This window comes from Lipomyces tetrasporus (assembly GCF_029532465.1).
Source record: "Lipomyces tetrasporus strain NRRL Y-64009 chromosome Unknown POJ06scaffold_7, whole genome shotgun sequence".
Lineage (NCBI taxonomy): Eukaryota > Fungi > Ascomycota > Lipomycetes > Lipomycetales > Lipomycetaceae > Lipomyces > Lipomyces tetrasporus.
In genome coordinates this window covers 660,402-682,929 of record NW_026611602.1, presented here as the reverse complement: position 1 = coordinate 682,929, position 22,528 = coordinate 660,402, and the positions used below count along the sequence as shown (strand labels likewise).

The 22,528-nt window shown below is 49.4% G+C and overlaps 9 protein-coding genes across 9 annotated transcripts; 3 read left to right on the top strand and 6 right to left on the bottom strand.

Annotated features, from left to right (window-relative positions):
- Positions 1–556: 556 nt before the first annotated feature.
- POJ06DRAFT_224775 (uncharacterized protein) lies at positions 557–4,353 on the top strand. The gene is made up of 2 exons (XM_056185694.1): positions 557–1,414; positions 1,468–4,353. Exons 1-2 carry the CDS (start codon positions 797–799, stop codon positions 4,195–4,197), a joined length of 3,348 nt encoding a protein of 1,115 aa, XP_056042700.1. The 5' UTR covers positions 557–796; the 3' UTR covers positions 4,198–4,353.
- Positions 4,354–5,498, bottom strand: POJ06DRAFT_256439 (uncharacterized protein). Its single transcript, XM_056188015.1, has 2 exons — positions 5,206–5,498; positions 4,354–5,048 (listed from the first exon to the last, which is right to left on the bottom strand). The coding sequence occupies exons 1-2, from the start codon at positions 5,303–5,305 to the stop codon at positions 4,624–4,626; spliced, it is 525 nt and encodes a 174-aa protein (XP_056042699.1). The 5' UTR covers positions 5,306–5,498; the 3' UTR covers positions 4,354–4,623.
- Positions 5,499–6,655: 1,157 nt separating this feature from the next.
- Positions 6,656–7,504, bottom strand: POJ06DRAFT_269312 (uncharacterized protein; the record flags this gene model as incomplete). Its single annotated transcript, XM_056189367.1, has 3 exons — positions 6,656–7,060; positions 7,130–7,396; positions 7,451–7,504. 3 exons carry the CDS (start codon positions 7,502–7,504, stop codon positions 6,656–6,658), a joined length of 726 nt encoding a protein of 241 aa, XP_056042698.1.
- A 499-nt stretch (positions 7,505–8,003) lies between these two features.
- On the bottom strand, positions 8,004–10,831 carry POJ06DRAFT_296217 (glycosyl transferase family 64 domain-containing protein). The gene is made up of 2 exons (XM_056190538.1): positions 10,191–10,831; positions 8,004–10,133 (listed from the first exon to the last, which is right to left on the bottom strand). Exons 1-2 carry the CDS (start codon positions 10,452–10,454, stop codon positions 8,421–8,423), a joined length of 1,977 nt encoding a protein of 658 aa, XP_056042697.1. The 5' UTR covers positions 10,455–10,831; the 3' UTR covers positions 8,004–8,420.
- A 1,143-nt stretch (positions 10,832–11,974) lies between these two features.
- POJ06DRAFT_199477 (putative 3-hydroxyacyl-CoA dehydrogenase-like protein) lies at positions 11,975–12,892 on the bottom strand (the record flags this gene model as incomplete). Its single annotated transcript, XM_056185155.1, has 3 exons — positions 11,975–12,472; positions 12,526–12,790; positions 12,855–12,892. The coding sequence occupies 3 exons, from the start codon at positions 12,890–12,892 to the stop codon at positions 11,975–11,977; spliced, it is 801 nt and encodes a 266-aa protein (XP_056042696.1).
- Positions 12,893–13,593: 701 nt separating this feature from the next.
- POJ06DRAFT_291699 (uncharacterized protein) lies at positions 13,594–15,082 on the bottom strand (the record flags this gene model as incomplete). Its single annotated transcript, XM_056190372.1, has 3 exons — positions 14,552–15,082; positions 14,183–14,528; positions 13,594–14,131 (listed from the first exon to the last, which is right to left on the bottom strand). Exons 1-3 carry the CDS (start codon positions 14,787–14,789, stop codon positions 13,594–13,596), a joined length of 1,122 nt encoding a protein of 373 aa, XP_056042695.1. The 5' UTR covers positions 14,790–15,082.
- Positions 15,083–16,610: 1,528 nt separating this feature from the next.
- POJ06DRAFT_256423 (uncharacterized protein) lies at positions 16,611–17,933 on the top strand. The gene is made up of 2 exons (XM_056188014.1): positions 16,611–16,991; positions 17,049–17,933. Exons 1-2 carry the CDS (start codon positions 16,707–16,709, stop codon positions 17,595–17,597), a joined length of 834 nt encoding a protein of 277 aa, XP_056042694.1. The 5' UTR covers positions 16,611–16,706; the 3' UTR covers positions 17,598–17,933.
- Positions 17,934–17,952: 19 nt separating this feature from the next.
- Positions 17,953–21,009, top strand: POJ06DRAFT_256422 (uncharacterized protein). Its single transcript, XM_056188013.1, has 2 exons — positions 17,953–18,259; positions 18,353–21,009. The coding sequence occupies exons 1-2, from the start codon at positions 18,123–18,125 to the stop codon at positions 20,931–20,933; spliced, it is 2,718 nt and encodes a 905-aa protein (XP_056042693.1). The 5' UTR covers positions 17,953–18,122; the 3' UTR covers positions 20,934–21,009.
- On the bottom strand, positions 21,010–22,395 carry POJ06DRAFT_256419 (uncharacterized protein). Its single transcript, XM_056188012.1, has 5 exons — positions 22,049–22,395; positions 21,893–21,997; positions 21,555–21,830; positions 21,440–21,502; positions 21,010–21,385 (listed from the first exon to the last, which is right to left on the bottom strand). The coding sequence occupies exons 1-5, from the start codon at positions 22,264–22,266 to the stop codon at positions 21,106–21,108; spliced, it is 942 nt and encodes a 313-aa protein (XP_056042692.1). The 5' UTR covers positions 22,267–22,395; the 3' UTR covers positions 21,010–21,105.
- Between the last annotated feature and the right edge of the window lie 133 nt (positions 22,396–22,528).

Sequence of the window (22,528 nt, the reverse complement as noted above, 5' to 3'; positions counted from 1 at the left end):
CGGCCGCTAACGAGTGAGACTGGCTTTAGGCTAATACTGTATGTTCTGATGGCAATAATGCGGCATATATTCTTCTGTTTACATTGCGTTGTCACAGCGACCGCATCACACTTTGGCCGATCACCGCTGTCGAACGAGGTCATTCTGCATTAGGGTTGTTCAGACCCACTACGGTTGGACCGTGCATTCCAGCCTGTGCCTGGCCTGTTCGGCCACCGCTGGTGCGCCCTTGCCGCGTGTCTGCCGCGCTCGGAGACCGCGGCTGGACCTGAGCCAGGGGGCCACGCAACACTAATCAATGCTAGGGCCGCGCCGGCGCCGGGGAATTTTTGCGCCCGCAGGCTCTAAACGGCCCAGATAAACGCTGTTTGTTTCATTATTGTGTCACTGGGGCAAACCTGGGATTGCATCTGCAATCTGTCCTCCCCTGTTGGATAGTTGGCAAGCAAGCGTACAAGCGGGCGGTCAAATTTACAGTCTGCCGGCAGTAGCTGCCATTACATATTGACAGTCAATTTTGTAGTTCGTGGACCCCATATTTGCTGCGGCGTATTGGGTGGCTTTGAATTGTGAGTGTGGCATCCAAGAATAGGCGTGCGTGGGCTGCATCCATCCCCTTACGCCCACACGTCGCTCGCGTCAACTAGTTCCTGTCCACCCACCCCTTAGCAGTATCTTCGTTCCCAGCCTCTATTACTCTGTCTGCAGTGTGAAAGACTCGTCTAGTTAGTGCTCGCTGTTGTGCTCTGCCTTGGCGCGCGACTGCTCGAATCGCCACGCGCGCCAATAATTAAACATGCCACCATTTATGCGCCGCCACCACACTCGGAACTCGTCCCAGACATCTTCCGTCTCGGCATCATCAGCAACCACGACTCCGCCCGCCGCAGTCTACATAGGAAAGAAAGGTGGCCACGCCCGCTCGTCGTCCAACTCGTCCTTAGCCTCGTGCGATCCCACTTCCACCTCGTCCTCTGTCGGCAGCGCAGGGCTCGAATCACGTTCCCTCAATCACCATCGCGCGTCTACCATGTCACCAATGTTGACGACCACCGCAACCGCGACTGCAACTACAGCCACGGCTGGTGACTTAGGCTCCCTCAAATGCGTCAGCTCGAGCACGAGTCTCCACTCGCATTCCCGATCGTCGTCGTCGTCCTTGAATTTGGTCCACGCCGGTGAGGTCATCGCCAGCACGGGGCTCCTACGCGGAAAGAAAAAGGACTTTGTCGTCTTGACCCGGAACGAGCTTCTGCGTTTCAAGACCAGGTCAAAGGCTGCCGACATGTTCCCCACTCTCAATCCAATTCAGCGCCATCCATCGAACGCGTCGTCCCTATCGTCGACTAACACGATCGCCGAATCTGCTGTCCCATCATTGCCTCTCGAGAGCACGATCTGTGCTCTGGATAGAGTATGTCATTGACTATTTTCCCGCCCACATGGCCTGCGTGCTAATCGATCTAGGTCACAGCATTATTCGAAGTCGGCCCCGTGCACATCGAAGTTTCGTTTATTGACGACTACTCCGTCCCGCGATCCACAATCCTGCAATTCGCGACCCGCGCCGAGACAGAGCTCTGGCTTCAAAAGCTCTACACATCCGTGCCTAAACGGACTATCGCCCACACGCTTTCCGCCAGCACACTCGACAGCATCCGTGCCTATCTCCGCGTGCGCAAAGACTACTACGAACCGGCATTAAAGGCATTTCGCATAGTGATCCAGCAGCAGCATGCACAGACCAAACCGTCTCACAAGGGCGCGACGTCGTCCGATGACCTGACAAAAATCGCGAATGCCACCACTCACGCGATTCTTGTCATCGGCCACTACGCGGTTCACTTACTCGCCGTCGACTGTAAGCCGCCGTCAATGATTGCGTCCGCTCATGGTGAGGCGCAGTCGCAATTCACACCTCTATCGTCCCACGGCATCGTCGCGCTCGTGCATCTCGCAATGTCGCCTCGTGCTTCGACGCTTTATCTCTCGTTTCGTGCTGCACTAAGTCCCGTCCGCTCACTCGAGCTCGCGTCTTGCGCAGCAAAAGACATCATTCAATCGCTCAGATCATCTTTGGAGCATTTACGACCGTGCTGGACTGAATATCCGCTCACAATGGACGTCCCAGAATACGTACAGGACGAGCCGCTCGTGTCTATACCAGATCCTACGCCGGACCTAAACGACAACAACCACTCCTACGGCATGAATGGATTCAACATGACACTCGCCGCATACTGCGTCGCGTTTGGAATACCTAATGCGGTTGACAATATCGCACACGAGGTATTTTGGGATGAAGATAACGGTCTAGTATTCCGACTACTGCCGCCCAAAAAGGTCACTGGACTGACGCCGACGTCGTACAGTGTCCTAGAATTGCTTTGTGTCATGCGCGCGTTACGATGGAACGAAGCTTTTGGCGGCATCTCGCTCGCCGGGATCTCGCTTGCGAGCCTCCAGGACGTGACCGATCACTACGCGGCCATCGAACTGGACCAGACTCGGACTGCGAACAGCCGGCGGATTTCGAAATTCATGAAAGTGCTGCCGGTCCTCAAACTCGAGTTGCAACTCCTCATGCTGTGCAGCACCGCCTTGCGCATGTTAGATCTCAGCGGCTGTGTTCGTCCACCAAAGTACGGCCAGGAAATAAGCGAGCGCGCGTCCGGCGTGATTGACGCGCTCATGCATGTTGCCAAGCGTGCTACTTCGAACGTCGATTCGTTTGTGTTTACAAATATCCAGATCGACTTGTACGACTTTGACTTCCTGGTCGACGTAGCCAGTTCGCGAGCGGCTCATTTACGAAATATTGAGATCGCCCACTGTGGGCTGTACGAGCGAGAGCTGACGTTGTTATTGCAAGCGCTGGAAGTCCACGAGAACACACTTGAAGGGCTCGACATTTCAGAGAACCCTGGTCGGATATCGGTGTATTCACTGAACGAGAGCCTGTACCGCTTCCAATACATGCGCCACCTGTACATGCGCAAGCTTCTCACGACGTCCGAAGATCTTCCGTTATTGTCAGTCGACACGTTGTCCAACATGCGACTCCAGCGACTTGTCCTTGACGGTACTCGGCTACGGCCAATCTCGGTTAAGCACCTCTGCGACTATCTGTCAACCTCCCGCTCCGCCAGTCTAGTCCAGTTCTCGATCCAGTCATGTGGCCTCACCGGCAATCACGTCGGCGACCTGTTATCGGCTATGGGCCAGTCTCCCGCCAAACAGCATCCAGACCTGACCGTCTACGTTGGCGACAACCCGATCTGCACTGCAGGCTTCGACGTGTTTCTCTCGTCCATCACTAAGCTCGGCACGAACGTCCGCCGACTGTCCATGCCGCGAATCGAGTTCCACAAAGAACAATTTTTGTGCGACTTCTTTACCGTGCTGGCGAGCCCAAAGTGCAAGATCACGCATCTGGATTTGTCCCTCCTTCTAATCCCCGACGCTGACGCGTCCGCGCATGCGTGCGATTTACTCGGAAACGCGTTTGCCCGCAACACGAGTCTGATGTCATTCAACCTCACTGGCGAAACATCGAAGCTCCAAGTCGCTCGAATCGGCCACGGCATCGGTCGCGCACTAGAGCGCTTGTCCGAAAACAGCACCCTCCGCGAGCTCTACATCGAAGGCAACGAGCTCTCGGTTGACGGCGCCATGTTGCTCGCGCAGACACTCACCCGCAACCGCGCGATCCGCCGAATCCACCTCGACGACAACGATGTCAATCTACAAGGGTTCACTGCTATCGTAAACTCTATCGTCGAGTCCGGCAATACCGTCGTCCGGTTCATCTCCCGGCCGGTAATAGACCAGACGAAGCAATTGCGGAACTTACGCGACTTGTGCGGGAACTTGGACGTCGAGATTGCGGTATTGAAGCAGCAGAAACGAAGCAGTTCGTCGTCAGACAAGGACGGCCGGGACAAGTTCCCCGAGCTGACGTCTAAGGTCGAGGCGCGGAAGAAAGCTGGCGAGACAGTGAAGGTTCTCGAAATGGAGTGGCAGCGCGTCTACGAACGGCTGGATAAGTGGCTGAAGCGCGGAAGCGACGCTTCGTCGGCTACCGTCGCCGAAGAGGAAACTGAGGACCAGGAGAAAACTCGCAAGGCGTGGGAGCGGCTCCGTGGTACAGGCCGGCCCGGTCGGAAAATCAGTGCCGGCGGAAGGGTCGTGAAGTAATATTTAATGTTATCATGAATGTTGTGCATAAAACAAAAAGTATGGTTTGCCTGCGGTTATGGGTGGAGTACATTGGGTTTGTGCTTTTTGCATCTCTTGCATTCGGGTTTGTTTGTATGATTTGGATTGGGAATCTATCTGCATTTACGTCATTGTTCGTTTTGTCGGTATGGTTCATTATAAAGTGTGCGGACATACCGTCCCTCATATTCATACTCGTTGAATACACGGTACCTCGTAATCCAAAACCTTCTCCCAAGTAACAAAATCGATAACTCCGATCCCAACATTAACCCCCTTGGCAAAAACAATAACAGCACTAACCGAAATCATGACTTCTATCTATGCAACTTATCGGGTTTTTTTTTCTCTGCGCCATAACTTTTTAAAACATAATCTCCCGCTCCGCCATCTCGCTCAGTCAACCTAGCTAAAGAAAACTGCCCGGGAATCCCTCGGCCGTCCATCAGGGCCAATCCCATTCCGGTCCATGACCCGGCTCGTATACAGCGATCTTGCCTCGTCGAACCCGACATGCATCTCCCTCATAATCCCCTGGATCTCCGCCTTTGAATCGTCCGACAACCCGCCCCGGTCGTCCCCATTCGCCACATTCGAATGGAGGTCAAACGTGTCGGACGTCAACCCGGACGCGACGTCTTGCTGGAACGTGCCGGGCGCATGAGAGACTGAAGTCGGCGGCTGGTTGCTGATGGGCAGGAGCGTGCCGAGCGGGAGCGCACCCGTCGTCACGCTTCCGGGCAAATACCCTGCGCCTGCACGGCCGCGTAGGTGCGTCGTCATCGGCAGGAGACGGTTGTAGAGAGGTATGTGTTCGCGCGCGAATGGTTCTGGAAATTTCACAAACATCCGTTAGTCCACCATTCGATTTCATCTACTACTGATCTGACACCACGATCTGTGCCTTTTTCCACTATCTAACAAGACAATTTCCTCCAAAAGAGCTCCCATGCTTAAGTCAGAGCAAAATGAAAGCGACAAACTTACCCCATCTCTTGCGTGTGGCGTACAAAGCCATCGCGATGAACACGGCGAAAAACATCGCCCATGACGCCGTACTCGTGTAATCCATGCCCGCGTCTTTCATCACTTGGAACAGCGATTTAACGTCTAAAATATATAGTCGGGGGAAAAAAAGTTGGCGGTTTAGTTGGAGTTATTCATTGGGACCCAGATAGATCTGCTGGGCTGGCCGACGAACCGAACGGGAGTGTGATCGGTTTATTTTTGAGGGTGGGCGTGGCGATGAGAAAGTCAAACCGGTTGCAACCACACGTGCACAACCGTCACTGGCGCCTAACTTGCAGAGCACGTAAATATTCGCTCGTTGTGACGTAGGTGGCTGCGGGCAGTTAAACCCGGACCACAGCAGAGTCACAAAAGGAACGGAGGAGACATCAGGTTGTTCCGAACTTGTTAATGCAAACAACTTCTAATGGAGCTTCAGTCTCTAAAGGATACTGCAGCAGATACTGCCGCTACAACTCTAGCTGAGGTTGACTCGGATGGAGTAAGTTGGCGTGTCTACATTGGTTCTAGGTCTCAGACTCTAAACGCGGCATAGTTTTGCTGGTTCAAAGTACTCATGGTATCAGTTTATCTCGAGCTGCTTTCTACCTGACTGCCCATATGCGTACAGGGGACATCATGAACAGAATGAACCGCAGGCACTGAAAGAAACAAATCAAATATCAATAGAATATTTCTTGGACCGTATAGTCCTAAGATACAGCAGACTAGATCAAGGTATGATTCTTTGTTCTGCCAATAATCCAGTCCCAACATGAGACATGTCAGCAACATACAAACCCCAGAGGTGTTCAATTCCAATATCTTCGAGTACACAATATAGCTCATAGCCCTATTTTATTTACTAATGCGATTTTCCACGGTTTATTTTATGATGTTAACGTAAGGTAACTTAGCTTCGAGGGTTATTATCTACTCTTCTAACTAATGTCGAGCTGCAACCTCGCGATCGTTTAGGTCCTACACTCGACACCATCAGGATGGAATAAAGTGTTTTGGCACATGCTTGTTCTCTGAAAAGGAACTGTCTCGGCACCCTCATATGCCTGCCTTCTATCAACTGTAGCCCACCTTGCCAGATGGAAATTAAAGTTTCAGGGGTGCCCTGTCAGGGGTACTTTGACAGGTAAACGTACTTTGTTGATGCCCATTTTCCAGACAATCGCAACAACCACAATCCTTGGGACGAATAATTTTGGCATACGAAACCAATATGGTCATACGTGAATATATTAAAATATGCTATCACTACAATTACCGAGGCATTTTCCGTCGCGCCAGTAACGCCTTACTCTAAACATGCAATCACAATAATACCTTCCTTCGCCCTATGAAACTGTTGGGGTACGAATGACGGCAGACGAAACATAAGCCAGTCAAATTCAGCAACTTCCGAATGTCATGCTTTCTATAGCAGTCTTTCTCCCGCATGCCTACCGACTACCTCCCGATGGATGATAACTGCAAACCACAGTAGCGCGCCATAAAACAGCAAACAGAAAAATCCAGTGGATATATAACCGATCTTTGCGCTCCCGCCAACAAGCCCATGGATGCCTAGATGGATATGATCATTGTACAATCGGATTACGGGTCCATGCATTCGGGTTTCGAGCGAAGAGAAGAGATATACGCTAGAAATCACGACGGCAAGGACAGTGAGGGCGCCCACGGCGAGGACAGGGAAGATCAGGCGTGGGTTGAAGAACACGTCGATGTCGCCCGGTGAATCCAGTGAGACGTCAGTCGAGATTTGAGGCTGGTTTGTCGTGTTGGCTGTTTGCGAATTTTCCGCCGGTAGCACTGTTTCATCCTGATAACGCGTGAGAATCATTACTTAAAATTGGCATGTAGCTAGCTGTAGCATGCCGCCTAAACTTACGATACGACTTTCATCAGCCTCTGTCCCTGCCGCTTGAATCTCCAGTTCCTCTAGGATACACTCAATCACGTCGTCCTGTATGACTGCGGTACTACGATCTGGTGTTTCATCATCTGTACAGCCCGTGGACCGCCCGGCTTGGCTAGGTTCATCAGTAGGAGGTACTTCGGTCTCTGCCGATGGGCCGTCAGCAATCTGTCCTTCGGTCATATTAACGCTTTGGCGACTTTGCGAGGCCGTCTCCGCTTTGTGGTCTCTTCGTAATCTCTGCTTCAAGATCAGCTCACATCAAACCTTTAAAGGATACTCCACTCCACGAACCCTGATTAACGGCAACGATCTCCTGACCGCCTTTCTGGTCTTGGTGAAAACCATTCTGTAATACACCTAACACTTTTTGACAACACAACTGGCCAATATCAATAAAAGCAAGGTTATAGGCGTGCGGCAGATCTCGACTGGGAGAGATTGTGATTCTGACTGCAGTGTTTATAGAGCTCGCTAAATCGCCCTGTTAGTATGCGACATAAACATTTAATAAATCTTTCGAAATTTCGAGGGAGGAATTTGGCAGCGCCGGCGACGTACCGACTCGGTGTGACGTATGTGGGAATGTGGGCTGATTGATATGACAACTTTGGCGCGCACGGTCCGAGGGAGAAGGGAACCTTGTGGGGATGTTGGCAGAGCCGATTTGATGATCTGGAACAACCCGGCAAATGCTTCGAATGCGTAATTTTGGTAACAATCGGAGATTGAGCTGTGGACTGAATGTTGACACTGTGAATATGGAGTTGCGTGATGGACGCGGTGCCAAAGCGGGCGGTGTTCAAATGCGGCCGCAAAATTGACCCTAACTTCTCGACATGAACGACCTAAGGAGGCACATATTTACACACATATTTGCAGGAACTCCTTTGCGCGTCGTATAATCAAAAAGTCTACACCAAATGGATGCGAAAAGATTAGATTTTCTCAACACATCGCTTCACAATCCATTTTTACAATGTGCAGAATATCATTAAGTGCATATATCACATATTCGAGGTACTAGCACCAACCGAAATCATAGACAAGAAGAGAGACGGATCAAATGTTTCATTGAAAATACAAACAACCATAAGGCAACGCATACTCGTAATGCGCACATACAATGAAACCAAAATTGCTCCACAAATAAGACGCTCGCTTCACGAAGCCGATTCTAATAATGCACGTAAACCAAAATATAACCTTGTCCGTGAGCTTTTGTTATATTCACTCCCGACCAATTCGACAAACGAATGCAAAATTACATATCATTCTGCACAATATCCTCCTGCGTCACAAATTCCACAACTTCTAATTGCTCGGCGTTAGCCTCCTTCTCCTTCAGAACATCCAAAAACTGTTCCCAAGCGGTCGACTTGAAATCGGTCTCCGCGTAACGATGCACACTGCCTTGTACGCTCACCAGCGTATTCCGACCGAACAGGTTCGTCATCTGCTGCACACACTGTCCGCGGACTTTAAAGTGAGCAGGGTTTGACGAGATGCCGCCGTCGAGACCGAAATCGTAGACTTCTTCGGACATAATGTGGAATGGCGCCCGGTTAGTGACGCCGGAGATCAAGAAGTTCATAGCGATATCTTCGCAGTTGATGAGGTCGTCCACGTATTTTAGAATATTGTCCGGCAATCCGCAGCGCCACAGGAACAAAAAGTTCGCGTCCATGAACATGAGTTTTGTCAGCATGATCGAATATCGTGGCGGATTCATTCGGAACGGCCAGCAGTATTTGATTGTTTCGGAGGTAGCATCATAGCAATCGACACGAGGAGCAAAACCAACGAGAGAGTCTGGTTGTCGCTGCCACGACTCGAACGCCATGTCAATATCATCAATCGGTGTCCACACGTCATCGTCACAAATGAGGACAGCAGCAGTGCGCAGTTCCTTTACGGGATTGAATCGATTATTTAACGAGTCAACGGTCTGAGTCAGAATAACCACCGCACCTTGGGCCTCGCTGACAAGATCCCGGATGTTCTTCGAAACAGGCTGATCCTTGTCATGCCAGATCACAAAGATCTTGTCGACCTTTGGCGACATGAGGAACTGCTTGATGACAAATGGCAGGGTGGCCTGGCGTCGAAGAGAATGTGTCGCGAGTAAAACACTGTATTTGTCCATCATCTTTTCAGGAATATCCAACTTGTTGGCAAGATACTCATCACACACATCTTTTGACCCGCGTTTTGACCGCCATTCAAGAAGGTCTTTGTCTAGTCCTAGCTTTTCTCTAGCCGAGTACTCGGCTTGTCGCCACCGGTAGATCATGTCTTCTTGGAACGATTGACGCCAGTTCTTTGGACCCTGGTACCAGAAATCCCATGGCTTCATGGTACCTTCATAATTGTAGACGCGAGCATTACCAAACACATACTTGCTGTAATCAAGAGTTTGATACTTCGCTTTGACATTGTATACTGGATTCAATGGGTGTATGTCTTTGAAGAAATAATTCAAAAAGCCAATATCGTGTGGCAAATGCGAACTATTGATCATCGCTCTTTTCAATTCAGAGTAAATATCCATATTTGGCTCTAGGAGCATAATGGAATCGTCGACGATGCCACCAAGTTCTAATGTAGCTGTGAAAGGCGGCTCTTGGAACACGTCATCAATGTTCTCTAATGCGAGCATTTCTGGATGAATATAGAGTACTCTATCCCATTGCGTTAATCTCCAGGCTTGGATGCTATTATTCCTGCATATTCGCCGTTTCTTTGATGCTTCTAATGCGTCTTTATAGGCAGCTTCCTTCTGAAGCTGCTTCTCCGCGTCCGAGGTTTGGGACTCATCTATTTCGACTTTGATTAGCTCTGTGTCGACCATCTTGGCGCCTAATTTCACAAGCTGATCACGCTTCTCGTCGTTTAGAGCCATCATAACCACAATAACAATATCCGCGTCTGTCCCCGTCTGCTGAAGCGAGTGCACAAGAGTACGCACTGGAATGAACTGACTCACAGTGTCAGCAACTTTGCATGTCAAGATTACCCTAAACAAACCACTTACATCGCTTTCCATGCAGATCGTCGTCACAAATGCAGCCTTCCCTGTGAAATTACTGGCCATCTGCTCCTTCGACACTTCCCGATCAGGACTAAACACCGCCTTAAATCGCTCATCCATCATCTGCAAAAGTGACTCCTTAGTCACGTATCGCTCCCGCCACGCCAAAAACGCGAGCAATGTCAGCACATTGGCGAGCAAAAGCAAGACCAGCCGTGGTCGCAGTGCTCGCTTCCAAGTCGCCCGATGGGCAATGATTATCGGCATCGTCTGAGCAGGGCTGCTAGTCCTCTACAGTGCGCGTCACCGTCGCAGGGAAATGCTGCTTCGCGTCAATCAATTGCTCCCTGCCCCCACAATCGTTAGATGCGGCAACTGTCAAATCTCTCTCGCTGCGATTCAATCGTATCCGCATATACCCACACGATGCGTTCTAGTTATGCACACAGGGCCCATGGAACGTCCTGCTGGATTACGGACGACCTGGCTTACTGGCTTGAACTTCACCTTGTGTGGCGACGAGTGGGTGTCTCGATGAGTAACTCTCAAGTCTAACAATAATGAAAATGAAGCCTCAGGCTGTTGCAATTACACTATACGGGCTGTACCCTAACCCCTGAAACAGAGCGAGGTAACGACATAAAAGCCAGGGCTGCAGCAGCCGTCTCCAAAAAAGACTGGAATTTAATTAGAGGTGGACGCTTAACTTATGTTGATTGCATTAAACTTGGATGGTCGGAGACAAACAGTTATGGATTCGGATTTTTATTTCGCTCTCGCACATATGTCGGCCAAGCGGTCTGCGGGACAGTCACGAATACATATAATCGGTGATCCAAGGTTTGGGGCTCGCGTGCAGCCCATTTGTCAATAGAAAATACCGCAATTGATTGAAATAATAAACGTTCAGTCCGTTTGCGTCACCGTGTAGGGATCGGCGGGATAATATCCACGCCAATTTCCTTATCCATATCGGTATCCGTATCCGGGTAAATTTCTATATCCCGAATCCGGATCCATATGCAGATATATTGGCTTTCCGTATCCGTATCCGTAGTATCCGGATATGACCCACGTGAGATCCTACGATACTACTGACTATATTGACTACTCAATTGGGCTTCAAACAGCTATCTATCCAGCATTCATTAAGGGACATAATCCCTAACCCAGCAGTATCATGGCAGTTGCTATAATCAGATTCATGTCCTTCCGTCCGCTCACAACCAAGCGCGCACCAAACTCAGGATTCATTGGACATCCGTTCCCTATACAACTGAATATTTCACAAATCGCAACTCACTTAAACTCTCCCAATATTATTAGTTTACCCATTTGTATTTGTTCCTCATATCCGTGGATTAATAATCAATATTACCTTAGCCGTATCCGTACCCATATCCGCATATATCCGTACCGTATCCGTACCGTATCCACGACGGATATCCACGGATATATCCGTTATCCGTTTATCCGTGCCGATCGCTCTGAATCCAGCCTTATTCACTGCGTGACATGAGGGAATCGGGGAAGTCGACTGCGGCTTCGAGACGAAACGCGTTTCAACTACGGGGTTTTGTCGAGATGCCGCCGGAATTCAGAATTCAGGTAATCGGTAATTTTAGCAAACTTATCGAGCACTCGCTCGTATAACCTAGGTCAGTGAAGGTGCGGACTTTTGTCGAATCGCCAAATATCTACTTTCGCTTTACTTTCCTGTCCCAAGATGCCAATACTTGCAAATCCAATACATAGAGATATTGACAGTGAACATAAGTACATACCGATCACAATTTTCCCATTCTCGACGCACCGTCCAGACGAATAATGGCGCCATTCACAATTACATTTTGAATGACACTACTCACCATCTTCGCAAACTCGCTCGCCTGACCAAACCGCCTTGGAAACTCCAACATGGCGGCTAACTTATTTTTTGTCTTTTTAGATATTGCCGCCGTCATCGCGGTGTCGAAAACTGCGGGCGCGAGGGCCACGACTCTAATCCCCCAAGGAGCTAAGTCGCGCGCCATTGGCAGTGTCATACTCGCAACAGCTCCTTTTGAGCCACCGTACGCGACTTGACCAGTTCGTCCTTCGAGCGCTGAAACGGAAGACACGAGTATAATTACGCCGCGCTCGCCGTCTTCGTTCAGTTTGTCTAATGGCTGGGCTGCCAAGCGAGATGCCACGAGCGAGCAAAGAGAGTATGTCCCGATTACATTTACGTCCATGACTGTTTTGAATGCCGATATAGACGATGGATTACCAGATCGATCAAGAGTCTCGCAAGATTTAGTACTGTAGGTCTAGACACCATGTGCAAAATGCTTGTCACCTTAGCGGTCCACGCAACGCCTGCCGCGCTTACGGCACCACCCAATGGCTTTCCTGTTTCCTTCGTCCACGTCACTGCTGCGTCGACAGCTTTTTCGAGATTTTCGGCGTCACTGACGTCAGCCGTGAAGAACCGAACCGACTTAGAGTATGAGAACGTCCCTGACATGACGCGTTTTCCTGCCTCTTCATCACGGTCGAGGATCGCGACGTATCCACCTTGCGACGCGAGCTCTTGTGCTGTCCCCAAACCAAGGCCTGATGCACTGCAAATATTTGATTAGATTGCACGAAATAGTGACCCTGCAATAAACGGCTCATTGGTCTTACCCGCCAGTTAGGATAAACGTGCGGCCTTTGATTTTCATCGTCCTTAGCTGAACTGAGACATAATGCCAATTGGCATTCCAATTAGGTTGTAGTCAAGATAATATTCTAGCCAGAAGTTCAAATTTTAATGAAAGCGGATGATGTATCATAATGCGGGGTTGGATGCCAGCTGCAGATCACGTGCAACATTACAGAACTTATCTCTGGCGTCCCCTGAAAAATAAGTCGGGTTAATTAGAGACATTTTGCCACAAAGTTCCTTGAAAGTTCCGTAGGACACATTACCCTAACCGGGAATGCCTCCGCACCTGCTTCCCAGTCAGGCAGGCGATGTCGGTAAGGCCCTTCTAAGATGCCTTTGCATTAAGTAATCGTTAAGGTGGTCCAGATTCCATTTTAGGTAGCAACGCTATTCCTAAATGTCTCTAATAGACATATAACTGACGTTTCATCGTAGGGAGCTCGCCATAGTAAACCACCCTTGTACCCGCCCATAGAGTACCAAGCATACCTCTGACATTTCTAAAGATTTTAAGTGCTATCAAACTAAGTTCCATTAATTCTGACATTTTAAAGACCGTGATGTATTTTATTTGGTGATTTATCATGATTTGCTGTAGTTGATGTCTTATTAGTGAAGTGGTCGGTACGAGTGCTCAAATATTCAGCGACCAAACGAAATGCACCATACGTAAAGCACCCCTCGCACCCTCCCGGTGGCATGGCCATGCAACGCTTGTTATGATATGTACAGGATTTTCTTTTGCCGGAGGATCTTTGAGGGGATCCATAACATTGTAATGACAACGACAACAGCCGCTCCAATTACATAAAGCTTCACAACCGACATGGCATATCTCTTCCTGTCAGAAGAGCCGACCGTCTTCCAGGTGCTCACCACGCCATACATTGCATCACGCAAGGAGGATATTGTTCCAAAACTCTTGCGGTCAAAAGGAACAATCGGCTGTTCTTCATCAGGAAGTAAGGACGCTTGCACGCGAATGCGAACAATAGTAGCAGGAACACTCAAAAAGACAAAAACTGCGAGATAGGCCGCAATGCCTAACAAAAGCATAAGACCACCAAACAGCAAGCCATGTTGTACCATAGAAGGCCAGGCGACCTTGAATATGACTATGTTAGGAAGTAAATCCATGAATTTGTGTACAATAAACTCAGTAGCCAGAACAGGTAGCGTGAGCAAGCTGAGGCGAAGAGGAGTATGCCGAAGGCGAACAAACCAGGTTCTCTTTGTCGGAACCGTGATAATAATGCTTCACAATGTCAACAAAATTCACTTTATAATTTAAAGCGAAGCGACTCACTGAGTTAAAACTAGGGACAACGGAGCGACACAGAAATCAACAAGCAATGGAAGCAACGGCTGCAAGATATTAGGCAATATGAGCAAGCCCAAGTCCTTGCACTGCACTGTCGCTGCTACTTTCGCAATGTATGCAGACATTCCACGGAAAAGACTCCAAGGGCCAGCCTCATGCCGCAGATAAGCCGCTGTTCGTCTAAGGCTGGACGTGACGGGATGCCTGCCAGCATATGTCAGATTTCTTTCCAACAGCCTGGCCTCGAGTTGCGCGTCATCCACTCTGCCGCCCTCCTCCGGGATAGCCTCATGCCGCAAATAAGCCGCTGTTCGTTCAATGCTGGATGTGGCTATAGTGCCCTGGGCATCATACATCGGATTTCTTCCGCGAACACAGGTTGAGTGCCGTCCGCACTGCCGTCATCCTCAGATACAAACCGTTCGCTTGACTTGGAACTTAAGCGACTGTAGCCATTATCTTCGATGGCAGTGACTGCAAGAATAACAATCGCAACGTACCGAAGAAGACTTACTGCTACTGTAGACACCACGGCATCAAGAACAAAGTTATTTGCTGGCCGTTCCGGAATATCAGTTGTTTCAACATCCATTGCTGTATGTTTGACTGTCACTGAGTGGACTATTGAAATTGAATGGACCAAGTGGCTATGTATGGTTCTTAGTATTCGTAAGAGGGTCGACTAAAGCGGACTAAGAAATACAGCAATACCTTGCTTCTTTGGCGCTAAATTTATACAGATAACTAATTTCAAGATAACTGCAGGCGAAGGCCGAAAAAGGTAAATCCCGCTAAGCCGGAAACAGTTAGGGCCATGTTTCTCGTTGGGGATCTCGTCATTGATCGCGAGCTCCCACTGAATTTTAGCGACTTCGTCAAAGACCAGCAATCAGTTGGCCAACTCGTGGCCGTGTATTAAAGGGGGTACAACCTTAATTGTATGATTGGCGTAGAACCAACTGGACAATTAAACCTTGACATTAAGTATAAGAGTGTAATCGTCTACAGTATATACAGTATAGTTATTCAAAAAATGCAGGGGTCGAAAAGGTGCACGAGCCCCGGTAAATTTCGAAAGGGGCAGGTGTTGCTTTGCCAAGTCCGTCTGGTCTTGCGCCATGGGGGCTGAAAGCGCCTGGAAACGGGTAAGCTAGTAAATAGTTATGTCCAGCTGGCATAACAAACTATTGGCGACATCTTCAAATTGCGGGAACACCCTAAAGGCTTCACTACCAAGCCATAAGTCGAAAGACTATGGTGGCCGAGCTAATAGCCCTGGGTATGGTAAAAACGTGATGTATGTAACAATTGGCAATCCGCAGCCAAGTCCTAAGTCTTTTTTAAAGATATGGATGCTGTTCACAGACTAAATGGAGATGGGTGTACTATAAAAGGTATGATTAAGATATAGTCGGGCCGATCTTGAGAGTAGTGAGGCCTTCGGACTGGCTCCGGAAAATGGGAAACCATTATCAGGAGCTGGAAAGTTGGTCAAACTTAGTCATTTAGAGGAAGTAAAAGTCGTAACAAGAAGAACATCCTTATGGGCTAGGGTATACGTTGTAGGGATCCGGAAGTTGCAAGAAACTTTCTGGCAAAATGTCTGCTTCAAGCAAAAAAATCATTTGGCTGATAATGACTTTCTTCAGGGTTAGGGTCTCTGAACACCAAACCGGTGCTGATATCTAGTGAATCTGTGACCCTAACCCTGGGAAATAACCATAACAAGCCATTATTAACTGTCAATTAGCCGGCAGTTGTCGGAAGATGACGACCAGTCTGGGCTGCATTGCATCCGCGAACGTGTTGTCAGACTACTCATCTAAATATTCCAGATAGGCTCTTTTAGGGGCTAGATTAGTTGGAACGGGTTAATTAGGGCAGATACGTTCCAGGAACGAATCGGTAAGGTGCCGCTTGTAACCGGGCTGGCCCGCTTTTCTGCTGGACCACTGACGACCGAGCAGGACGAGGCTTCTTGTGACGTCCAATTGATGGTGGATGCCGATCAAGTCGGGTCTCGGGTCCTCGGGCATGGGAAACTAAGAAGCCGAGACAACTGGGTTTGGGTTACGTCACTTTCATATGGAATACATGCATGCGATGTCTTCATTACGACGCAACTCTGGACTAGATTTGGTCAATTCGAGCTCGTTATTCAGCGGTAGTGGTCCCTAATACTTGTGCCTCACAGATTGGTAGACAGGTGATGGTTACTGCGGAATCGAGTGCGTTGTGTGGTCGCGGGGATCATTGTTGCGGACCTATTGCCGGATTGGGACATCCGTCCTGACTTTATCGGGTCAGTTCCTGTGTGCGCATCCGGCCGTGGCCGAAACCCGTGGCCGAAACCCGTGGCCGAAACCAAACAGCAAACCAGGGGCATGCCGGGTCGAGCCGCCAGTTATTGAAGTCTAAACTCACCGATCATCTCCAAGGTATATATGGGGCTCTTCTCCCTCCCCAGCCTGGACATACCTCGTCTTCTCAACTCTTCGACACTGTCAGAATGGTCTTCACTCACGCTACCGGACTTGGGCCTCTCCCAGCGGCCCAGCCAAAGCTCGCCGAGCACGTCCTCGATCTCTTCTCCCTCAAAGGCAAGGTCGCTTCTGTCACCGGCTCGTCCTCTGGAATCGGTTATGAAGTTGCCCATGCATTTGCCCAAGCCGGTGCGGACGTCGCCATCTGGTACAATGGCAATCCCAAAGCTATCGAAAGGGCCGAGAAGATTGCAAAGGAGTGCGGTGTTAAGTGCAAGGCTTACAAGTGCGCTGTCACTGACAGCAAAGAGGTGCGTTCGGCCGCTGTCGTCGATTATGTTATATTCGAAAGTTACTGACGATACTAGGTTGAAGCCACCATCAACCAGATATACGAGGACTTCGGTGGTCTCGATATTCAGGTCGCCAATGCCGGTATCCCGTGGACGAGTGGTCCTATGGTCGACGTCGAAGGCGACGAAGACTGGGACAAAGTTATCAACATTGATCTCAACGGCGCGTACTATACTGCAAAGTACACCGGTCAGATTTTCAAGAAGCAGGGCCATGGCTCTATGATCTTCACGGCCAGTATGAGCGGCCACATCGTCAACATCCCTCAGATGCAGGCCTGCTACAATGCTGCCAAGGCCGGTGTCCTACATTTCTCGCGATCACTCGCTGTCGAGTGGGCTGGATTTGCCCGTGTCAACACTGTCTCGCCTGGATACATGCTCACTGAGATTTCAAATTTCATCCCCACTGAGACCAAGGAGAAGTGGTGGCAGTTGATCCCGATGGGCCGTGAGGGTCAATCTAAAGAACTTGTCGGCGCATACCTCTACCTTGCTAGCAATGCTAGCACTTACACCACCGGTACCGACATAATTGTCGACGGCGGCTACTGCGCTCCCTAAGTCAGCATGTCTTCCGTCGTCGGATGTGATGGTAGAGTCGTACTATATCTTTGTATAATCATAGACCCTTGTCAGTTATTGGAAGGCTTTAGATGATGGTATATGTTCAGATATGTGACGAATATAACTTCGACGTTGACGTTGAATGAATCTCTTAACAAGCATAGTTGATTCAATGCCATGTGCCTGCACTGCAATCGGCATCACTGTCGACGTAGAATAACCTGAAGGCTGACGCTGAATCTATTGTATTGAAATTGGAATTGATGGATCAAGATTTCTCATTTCGTAAACTGGCAATGGAAATCATGACGGACACCAGCGCGACTATCAAAATGGTGGTGGTAGGGTAAGGGTTATATGGAGCTGTTTGTTGCGACTTAGTGAGCTCGAGCACGTCCGCGATCTGGAGATGCAAAAAAGCGAAGCGAGTTGCCATCCACAAGCACAACGTCAACCTTTCCCGATCGCAAGCCTAATACAGCTCCGTCTGTGATCTATTGTTGATTTGGCTGTTCTTACAAGATGTCTAAACGACGACCGACGAATCAGATTACTAGGGAGACCTACCTTGACGATGGCGATGGTGATTCCGGAGACGACCGTCATGGACCACCTGATGTAACAACTGAGGCTAGTCCGCAAGTTTTGGCCGGACGGAAGTATGTTTATATTTTGATTCCTATTCTTTATAGTGAATGCTGCGATATGGATTATTGCGCAAAGAAGCTAGCTGACCCTGACTTATGTTACAGAATTTTGCAACCACGATCACGAAGAATAAACGGCTTGGGTACAAGCCCAGGCTCGCCGGCCATCGGAAGCCCCTTTAGTTCACTCTCCTCTGCATCGCCAATCGGTGCCAATTCGAATCCACTCCAGAACCTCGGGTCCGCGTCCACACCAGCGTCAATAGGGGGATCTTCGAATCCATTCGGTTTTCTGGCGCAAACACCCAAGCCTGCGACTCCTACGACCGCGACGTCGAATTCACCCGCTCCTCCGGCGGCAAGCACAGGAGCCATCTTTGGATCACAACCGAATTCGATTAATTTTAATACTCCAAGAAGCGTGTCTACAGCCTCGTTTGAGTCGAAACCGTCCTTCAACTTCGGCGCGTTGCAGCAATCGGCAGCAGCGCCTCTACCAGCAGCCACTGCGTCAACAGTTGCACCATCTGCTGCATTGGAGAAACCATTTTCATCTACCGAATATGTCAAATTTTTGAAAATTCGTGCTCTCAATGAAAAGTTCAGCAGTAGCATTACTGCGGGACTGGCAAAGGATGAGCTAGGAGATCTCACAGCCCTGTGCAAGGCGTACATAACTTTTTTCGAACGAATTGACAAAGAAACCAAAGAATCTGCGAAAGCTCAGGCCGATTTTGCTGAACTAAAGGACGACGAACCCACAAAGACGCCAGCGTCTAACTCAATGAGCGCAAGTAATACTGGGTTCTCTTTTGGAAAGCTAGCAACTCCAATCGCGCCGTCATTCTCATTTGCGCAACCGACCTCTTCGACGCCAGCATTGCCGTCCAAGGAGAGTGCGAGCGAAAGTAAGCCTGCGACTCCATCGTTTCAGTTTTCAGCAACTGCACCGACTTTCTCGTTCAGCCAACCTCCGACGGCTGGGGTTGCTGCTGCTCCCGAAAAGAAAATCGAAACTCCAATGCAAAAGCCAGCAAAGCCTGAGCAAGAGAAAGAAGAGCCCGGGTCGGATTCTGATTCGGATCAGGACAATTCAGTACCGATCCAAGGCCCGTCATTTGTCACCAAACAAGAGCTATTGAAATCAGCGGACTCTCCGTTTGAGTTCAAGCCGTCAAGTGAATCTGCAAAATCCAACCTAAATGGGCCTTCGTTCTCGTTCCCGGACTCTGCTGCTGTCAAGACGAACAGTCCGTTCAAATTTGCAGCAAAGCCAGAGACGTCCGCGGAATGTAAACCGACAAGCAGCATGCCCGCGTTCTCATTTGGACTAGCAAGTTCGGGATCATCTCCTTCGGTCACTCCAGCATCTGCTGCATCGCCTACTAGAGAGCCAGAAGATGAAGCCAAGAAACCTGCATTCAGCTTTGGTGGATCGTCCACGCAGTCTCCGTTCTCCTTTAGTGCAGGCTCGACATTCGGAACAGCTACAGAGTCTGAAGGCTCAAAATCAAAGGCAACCACACCGCCTCCATTAGATGGCAATACAAATTTCGGCAGCCCTCTGAAGATCTCTAGTCTAGGGTCAAACAGCACGTCAACCGGCTTGAATCCCTTCACAATCAAACCTGCGACAGAGTCACAATCAAGTCCGTTTAAGTTCAACGTCCCGGCGCCTTCAAGTGCCAATACCCCATTCGCGACTCCGGCAAAGCCTGCCACTGATCCGACGGCTTTGGCCGAGTCTGAAACACCAAAGCCGACACTGTCGTTCTTCCAGACGGGTAAACCCGCCAATACTGAGGGAAGCACGCCAGTGTTCAGTTTCGGTGCAACTTCATCATCGTCATCGCCGTTTACGAACACATGGACTCCAGATAAAGGCATCAAGTTTGGACAAGACGACAAGGAAAATTCTTCGGAGGAAAACTTGGTTGCTAAGCCCGCTTCTTCCGCCCCGGCATTAAGTTTTAATAATCCACTGGGATCAACATCTGCGACCTCGCCGTTCACTTCAAGCACGCTTGCGACCTCGAACGGAGGGGCTTCTGGAAATACTGGATTTTCGTTTGGTGGCGCCAGTACAGTGAAGCCTGCGGTAGGATTTTCGTTCGGGTCGGCGACTTCGGCTCCGTCGAATTCAGCTTCCAAGTCTGGTCTTGCTGCGTCATTGGCTGAGGCTAGTAAGGAGGGCACGCCTGCCGACTCGTCAGGCGGGGAAGCCACCGGCGTCGAGGACGGTGATGCTGCGCCTCCTGAGGAGCAGATTAACCTTTCCAATGACAAGGGCCCCGGCGAAGAGGAAGAAGACGTTGTTCTCGAAGGACGGACAAAAGTGTTTCAGTTCAAAACCGCGGCCGAGCGAACTGCGGAGGCGACAAGTGACAAGAAGGACAAGTCAACGGATATTAAGGACGGGTTCGTCACAATTGGCTTGGGTCCATATAGAGTTTTGACACACCAGAAGACGAACAAGACGCGCATTCTGGTTCGAGCGGATGGATCGGGTCGTGTGGTTTTGAATGTCGGGTTGCGGAAGAATGTCGACTATTCGGCTACTGATACGAGTGTGCGGATATTAGATTTCGTTGAGGGTGGAAAAGGTGTCACATACTTGTTAAAAGTCAAGACCAAGGCTGATGCGGAGAAGTTGCGCGATATATTACAGGAGCGAAAGACAGCGTGATGTGTTGCTTATCATTTGCTCGGTGTGAGATGATATGCGTCCGAATTTGATGACAGGATAAAAAATGAATTTTAACTCTGTGTGTTAAAAGTATTTTTGTATTGTAGGTACTCATAACTGACAGCACGATAGTGCCAATGCTTAATATACTTTGGCTTCAGAGGTATACTAGCTAGGCAGTAGCAGCGAAACGCTGGATTGTCTGCTCTTTTTTGAATTTCCAGTAGTTTTCGCGGATAGGATCGTATTTCTCGGCTAGTAGTGTCCAGGCCTGAGCTGCCTTTTCGACTTCGTGTCGGCTAGCGTATATATCAGCCAAGACCTCAAGTGCCCGCGCGGATGTTATTTGATCCAAATCGACGTCGGTTGATGGCTCTGTTGTTGGGGGTGCTACTAGGTCGTTGCAGAAATCTTCAATTTCTGATAGGGACCGATTACTGCGCTTGAGGACACTACACTCAATGTGTTAGGATAATGCTCATATCATTGCGATATATCGGACGTACCCGAGAAGATAGTTCCACGCGCTCGCGTTTTGCGGCGCTTTTAGAATTGCCGTCTTGGCGTAACTAACGGTCCAATTAGCACACCTCTTACGATTCAACAAATTAGAAGACGTACTCTATCTCGTCGTCGATGACGGTCTTCGCAGTATCCTCCCCTTTCCCAAACACCGCGAAATACCGATGATTCCAGGCCGAATTATTCCGGACATCGATTTCAATCATTCGATCTGTATAGTCCAACTCCGTGATCCACAGATCAAACCTCCGCACCACCCATTGTCGGTACGACCACACGTGGTAATTCTTGGAATCCAGTTCCAGCATCACCTCGATAAACGGAAGTTCACGAATAGGATTATCGTATTTGTCGACGATTATCTCCCGGTGATTCCTACAGCGGCTGGCTTAGCTTGGTGTCATAACAAAAGACAATCGGAAGACGGATTCGCCTACCAAATTTGGTAGTTCTTGGGGAACTGCTGGCCGACTTCTTCAATCCAAATCAATTCTGATTCCAGATCCTTCCTTAGAGCCAATAATAACCGCGCCCGATATGCCCTGGCCGTGGTTAGATTTAACCTTGTCCACCCATTTGCCCACTCAACTCACCAGACTGTATAATGCGCCGGATTCATGAAGATCAAGTCCGCTGTTAGCTGCAGCGCGCGGTCGGAACATTCTTCGATACTCATAACAGCACGTAAGTACCCCATTGCTGTTTTGTAATCATCGTGGTACGCAATTGGAGCAAGGGGGTTGTCCCCGCCGTCGTCTTGTGGGATGGGCACAATGTCGTCCCATGAGTAGTCTAAGTATGCCAATGGCATGAGTTCCCACTAAAAACTGCAAACGGTAGCTAGATTGACAGTAGATGTAATGACGGAATCGAGAAGAAGCATGTGTCAAGCAAGAAATGGGAGTGTAGCCCAACTATATCCCACAAGTCGAAGATTCACGGATTGCTTAGAATTGGTCTTGGAGACAAGGCCCCCCCACCAGCCACACCCCACGCGAGCCATATTAAGGTTTAGCTGTCACCGCCACATTTTTAACGTGTAGTGTGACATGGCATCGAGCAGGCTGTGCCCG